Source organism: Triticum urartu, chromosome 7 (assembly GCF_003073215.2).
Source record: "Triticum urartu cultivar G1812 chromosome 7, Tu2.1, whole genome shotgun sequence".
In the NCBI taxonomy this organism is placed as follows: Eukaryota; Viridiplantae; Streptophyta; class Magnoliopsida; order Poales; family Poaceae; genus Triticum; species Triticum urartu.
Window position 1 is genome coordinate 99,668,852 of NC_053028.1, and position 6,382 is coordinate 99,675,233.

At 41.5% G+C, this 6,382-nt stretch overlaps 1 protein-coding gene across 1 annotated transcript; it reads left to right on the forward strand.

Annotated features, from left to right (window-relative positions):
* Positions 1-681: 681 nt before the first annotated feature.
* Positions 682-6,076, forward strand: LOC125518474 (serine/arginine repetitive matrix protein 1-like). Its single transcript, XM_048683303.1, has 4 exons — positions 682-1,129; positions 2,610-2,728; positions 2,820-2,981; positions 4,112-6,076. The coding sequence occupies exons 1-3, from the start codon at positions 682-684 to the stop codon at positions 2,826-2,828; spliced, it is 576 nt and encodes a 191-aa protein (XP_048539260.1). The 3' UTR covers positions 2,829-2,981; positions 4,112-6,076.
* Positions 6,077-6,382: the final 306 nt, after the last annotated feature.

Here is a 6,382-nt window from a genome sequence, read left to right on the forward strand (position 1 = left end):
AACTCCAATTCCAGCTTGGCCAAATCAAAATACAGACATAAAATGTTGGCTGCTTCACTTCTTCAACTCAATCAAACTAGCGAAAAACATGATATAGCTGAAGAGTGGTCAAGTAATTATTTGGACTTTCGGCTCGGGCTATTTTTTTTTCGTGTCAACTGACAAATTCAACATTTTCAGAACATCACAGAGCTTTTTTTTTCCTCAAGAAACCATTTTTTATTTCTGAACCACAATACTCAAAAAACCTAGTGAATCCCTTTTTACCATTTATTTATCCTCATAGGAAAAGAAAAGAAGTCAGATAATTAATTGCAGAAGGACAAAATATCAAGTTCAAATGTAAAATGGGGAAAATAATCAGTTAACCTACCTGTATGGGAGGGCAAATAATCAAACTACAAATAACCTGGGCAAAAAATAGAATTCCCCGTTAGGATAGGGGCTTGGGGCTTTGATGAAATGATAAAATGCCCCACTAGATGTGGGGGATGCCTGTGTAATAGCTCAAGCGTGTCAATGGAGGTCCATCCATAAGGAGATGGATTTTTTTTTTCAAAAAGGGTAACAAGTCCCGGCCTCTGCATCAGAATGATGCATACGGCCATATTATCTACTACCACTATAAAAGAAAGAGAGGGACAGATCTAAACAATCACATCCATCCATCATTTAAATCTAATGATTCTTAATCAGTCTTTGTTTAACGCTACCAACCAAGCAACAAGCCACGATCGATCGATCGCTAATCGCCCTGCAGTAAAAATCGTCCCGCAGTCAACAAAAAAAAACCGCCCCCGCACGACCTCCTCCTTCTCCCGCGCATCCTCCCGCAGCCGCGCCGTTCGCTTTTCACCGCTGCCGCGGGTCGCCGTTCACCGCTGCCGCCGGTCGCCGGGACGGGAGCCTCCCCGCCGCGGGTCGCCGCCTCCGCCCGCGCCCTTCACCGCGCGCCGCCGGAGCCGCGGGTCGCCGCCTTCGCCCGCGCCCTTCACCGCGCGCCGCCGTAGCCGCGGGTCGCCGCCGGAGCCCGCGCCCTTCACCGCGCGCCGCCGGAGCCGCGGGTCGCCGGGAGCCTCCCTAGCCGCCGGAGCCGCCCCGCCACACTGCCACTCTGCCGGATTCACAAGTAAGTTTCTATACTCAGAGTGAGTTAATTGCACCTACGGTACACGAACTTGCACGACGGGTACATATTCATACAACAACTTGAAAGATGATGCAAATAGGTCACAAAACTTGAGTTTTGGGTACATTTAGATACAATTCCATCTATTGCCATTAACACCCCGTTAACTCTGCCTACATGGCATGTAAAAAGGTGGTACTGGGCATGCACTATCTTAGCAAACAATCACCATGTCAACAAGATGCAGTAAGCCAAGATAATAAGCGGTCTATCTCCCCATTGAACAACTGCGGCCATCCGGTTGTTTGCTTGGCTCGTGTATGTGAAGTAGCCAGCCTTGCATATGCATTGTACTCCAATTTCGTTTAATCTCTCACCTGCTGACAAGTGGGTCGTGCATAGATGGTTCAAAGGATAAAAAAATCTATCTCAACGAGTACAAAGTTCGAGTAGTAGTTTCGGATTTGTTGGCCACGACACACGTAAATGCGATATGGTCAGGTCTTGTGTACGAACCTTCGGGAAGCACTATCTTCGGGATGAACTATCATGTGCGTAGTGGTTAGCACTGAACGCCTTGAGAGAAATTGTCTCAGGTTCGAATTTTGGTCTCCATTTTTAGAAACAATTAATTTCTCCTCGTAGCTCACAGGTGGGACCTACCCCAATGAACTGATGTAGAGCGTGGGCCCACTGTCATGTTTGACATGCCATGTAGGCAGAGTTAACGGGGCTTTAACAGCAATAGACGGAAATGTACCTACATGTACTCGAAATTCAAGTTATGTGACCAGTTTGTATCATTTTTCAAGTTGTTGTATGAATCCGTACCCGCTGTGCAAGTTCATGTATCATAGGTGTAATTAACTAAGCAAACCAATTTCAAATTCTGCCAGCATATAGACAAATAGCTGCCATCAGGATTCCTGAAATTTACGAGGACATATTGAATTAGTGAGGATTTCGGAAATTTGTAGTCCAAGCAACTCATATTTTGAAGTTTTGTTGCTTACCTTCCCATCCCATTGTGTTGCTATGCTCCTGAAGTTGCCTAAATTTTGCTATATTGGGTTACCCACAATAGTATCGGCAGCGATGTTTTGTTTTGTGAGAACTACTCAAATTTATAATCTAAATATATAAGTTGCACGCCGTGCTGTTGCTGGCAGCTTCTGACGCCATCTGAATCTTTTCCGGTGAGCCACCTTGTTCTCTCTTCTGTCTCCAATTTGTACAAGATTGAGTACCTCCGCTGCATCTACACGACCGTCATCTTCTAACGCGCATTAGGCTATCACCAGCAAGAATCTGAGCCGCCGCCACTGTGCAGAAGCTCCCTGCTGTAGTGAGATTGAAACTTCAGAATCATTACACTTGTAGCTATATTCTGTCCCCTTTTTCTGTTGGGCTTCATATATTCATTGGTTGATATGATTTTTAGGTCAGGATAAATTGTGGTGATTTTGCATAATCTGTCCAGGGAGCTTTTCAAGACCAAATGCTTCCTCAATCAAGCTGTTTGGCAACAACAATGCCAAGGTTCAGTTCGGCAAGGAAGCCCAACAACTTTTCACAATGACCACTATGACAAGTATTCTGGTCAGTGGTTGTTGCTCTCTTGTGGTCGGATGTATTATGGATGTCTCTTGTGCCACTGACAGATTGGTTTGGTGCTTGGTGTGATTTTCAGGCTTGGTAAAACAAGAAGATTCTGACGGTGCGGACAGATGTTAATAAGGAGGTTATCTGGTCCTCTCGACTACCAGCGAGGCCAAAAAGTGTAGATATATGCCTAAGTGTATGATATCATGGCATTCACACGCTTCACTCCATCTAATACATCAAACAAAGTGTGGGTATTGCCTCTCTTTGATTTCTATCATCATGAATGGATATGTGCATATCCTCATAACTTATTGTCTGTGTTGCTTGAATAAGAATTGTTTTATTTGTTCATGTGTTTTTAATGTTAACCAGTGTTATGGTCCCTAAAAAAGAACCACCGATGGTAATTTATAGTTTTCTATGTGGAAACCTGGGTGATGGATAGTCTTATCAGGGTTGTGTGCCATTCAAAAGGGAGAGGAAAGTAGCTTAGTCCAAGATTTTTATGCCACTGAGATCTGGCATTACTTTTTTCTTTTACCGTGTTCTGTTATGAACTCACTCAGAAAGTAGTACAAATAAAAAAAATGGCTTCATGGATTCTTCTTCTGACTGCCTTTCCTCAAAGGAAAGGTTAATTAGTTTTACTTTTTTTTCCTTAGTTGACATTTTAATATTTTTGTGTGTACTAATGAAAGGTTGCATTTATTTTCCTTTATTTGGTGATGGTAAGAACATATGCTGGTTGCTATATCTTGTTTTGGCAACGTTAATAGCAATTACCTTGGTTTTAACAAAGTGCATATATAGTCTGATTCATCGTAGCCTTGTAGGCAAAACATGCGGTGATAAAAATCTAGACAACTATTTTCACTATAAATTCCGAGTAATACTAGATAGTCTAACATGGCTTCAGATTCTTTTGTTGTTTCATATGTTAGTTTTCTTCTACACATGGACAAGGGGGGTAAGTTTGGTGTGCGTTGTATATTTCTCGATGTAATATCTCAACACTTCCTTTTTTATAGTCTTTAGTTGCTAGCATATAGGTCAATTGTAGAGGTAGCACTTTGTGTTCTCTGGGCTAAGCTTAGTTGGGTGTCAGGCCAAGCACCAAGCAGTTGGCTGCAGCCTGACACTCTAAGAATCGGAGGTAGTATGTTTTTGTTTCTGTGTAGCGATGCATGGGCCTTTAGCTATCTTCGAAGCGAATAATAATTGATTAATGTATTTCAAAGAAAGAAAGGAGTGCAATACAACCAGAATGGCCAATGTTGAAGATCTCAAGTTTTTTTTTCAGAGTGAAGAGTACTCCATATAAATTCGATTGCAGAAGAAACAGTAAGTTTTAACTATTTGATTTTTGACTTCTTGTAGGAGCAGTGGCGGAGCTAGACGAAAACCATTGGGGGGCGAAACGTAAATGACAAAGAGCTGGGGGGGGGGGAGGATAATTTTCACCTCATCCTGGCCCTTCAAAAAAAAATTCTTCAGGGTTTTCTCCAAAGTTGGGGGGGCCACGGCCCCCCTCGGCCCCAACATAGCTCCGCCGTTGTGTAGGAGGGTGAGAAGATTAGTCCTCAATTAGTTTCTTGTTTTAATTTGGCTTAACCTCTAATGCACGTGAATTGTGAGGTATTTGTTGTGCGGGCATGATGAGGTTCTAAAGCTTTGTACCAAATTCCAGGTTTGTGTATTAATGAAATTGGTGTAAAATTAACAGTTATCTTCTCTGATTTTAGAAGGGTGGAGTTCAGGTTTGTGTAGTAATGATAGTCAAGTTATTCCACCTCCTCTATCGACAATTGGTATTTCATCCTTGAAGGTGTTCCTTTAGAAGGGCAGAGTTGTAGAAACACCGGATCCCCGATGAAGAGTCAAGTTCAGTTTGCAACTTTTCTTTCATTTAGTGATATATTGAGCCTTAGATTTGCATCACAGGTGAGATATTGAACCCTACGTATAGTTTAGTTTAGTTTAGATGAATGATGTTAATATTTTGATACATTGTTTAAGTAAGGATTATCATGAATGCTAACTGATGAAATCTGTGCATCCAAGATGGCATAAGATCAGACTTCACTGTATATAAATGATTGTTGTTTGCAGAGGGTGATCATCACGCCACTGAGGATAGTGTCGCCGTCGGTGCCGAGGCTGATTGTCGACCGCCCGGATCTGGGGGCGCCGCTCAGGCCAGGCGTCCGCACCATGATGCTGCCATCTTCCTACGAGTCATTGCTAGCTGGAGTTGATCGGTAACTGGTTGATTTGGCCATTAATCGCTTACCCTGATCTCTCCATTTCATATAGGTTAGCTTGGCTAGCGTCCGTCTTGATTATGCATATATTCGCAAGACAAATAGGCCTACTATAGCATAGTCAAAATTGGTAGCACTATCTAGAAAAGTTGTATATTTTTGGTGAAGTTCTCAAGTTGTGCATTGTGGTAGTGTCCCTGCTTCATCTATAACAACATCTGCACCTCACTGCCAAGTTGCTGGTGAGCCTCATCCACGCTAAAGATGAGGGCGTCAATTGGGCCTTCTCAGTTTGTTCAAATTGCAAGTTTGACTGATTCCCCCTCTAATTTAGGTTGTGAGCCCCTTCGATTAATTCCTTGCTATAACTCTGTAGTGACGGTATCGAGTTTCAAGGATTTTGGGTCCAACTCTGTATGAATACTGTTTCTTTGCCGCAATTTGGTCGATCCAATCTAAAAAACGAGACCAGAGAGGCAAGCACCCCTCGGCATATTTTTATAGGACATACCTAGATTTTTATATTATAATCAGATGGACACACTGTTTGAAGTAGTCTTGCAGTAGATAGTGTTAAGATGTGCTATATGGGATGATATGAACCAAATAGCAAAAGCATTGTTGTTGCCTATGCTACTAAAACAATATGGATACAACATTAGCTAAAAGGCTATTTTTATATTTATTCATCTTCAAATCATTCATTTTTCTTTAACTTTTTATTTGCTTCCTCATTGCGTTCTTGATTTTCAGGTAACATAATTGATATGTTTTAGCATTCAAGGTGTATGTTCACACAAAACTGTTTTTACATGTCACAATGTTTGTGAATGGAGCAGCAACACATTTTTTTACATTTTATGGGCATATGCCAAGATCTCTTATGCTCCTAAAAAGGATCTGATCTTGATATACATGTCCTTGGCACTTTCAGAAGTATGTAGACCATCTCCCGGTACATGTAGAAATACCAATTTCAGAAATATGTAAAGGGACCTTCTCTTGGTCCATGTAAATAGCACTTTCAGATATTGTAAATGTGCAAATATACTTTAAAACACCTCAATACGATTATATGTTCCGTGTGTTGCCAAATTTTCATTAACACGTTCTCCTGCTCAATTAAAGCCATGCACAGAAGATTTGAGTACTGACAAAGTATTTTCATGCATCAAATTACCTTAGTGAAGAGAATACGTGTAAAATGTAGGGATTCTTTTCCTGGAACTTTAGTCACAATGATATCATTTTAATGAGGTTTCTAATTCACCATACTGCTAAGTTGGGATCTCAAGTTTTCTGATAGCTTCGCGATTGTACATCTGTTTATATTCTTCTCTCAAAATTTAGCCATTTTTCTCCTGATGGTGTCTAAAGCTTTTCTTGT

Excerpts from the sequence above, each read along its gene's own strand:
- LOC125518474 (XM_048683303.1), top strand. The coding sequence starts at position 682 with ATGATTCTTAATCAGTCTTTGTTTAACGCTACCAACCAAGCAACAAGC. Across the intron at positions 1,130-2,609 it reads CCACTCTGCCGGATTCACAA|GGAGCTTTTCAAGACCAAAT; the intron begins GTAAGTTTCTAT and ends TAATCTGTCCAG.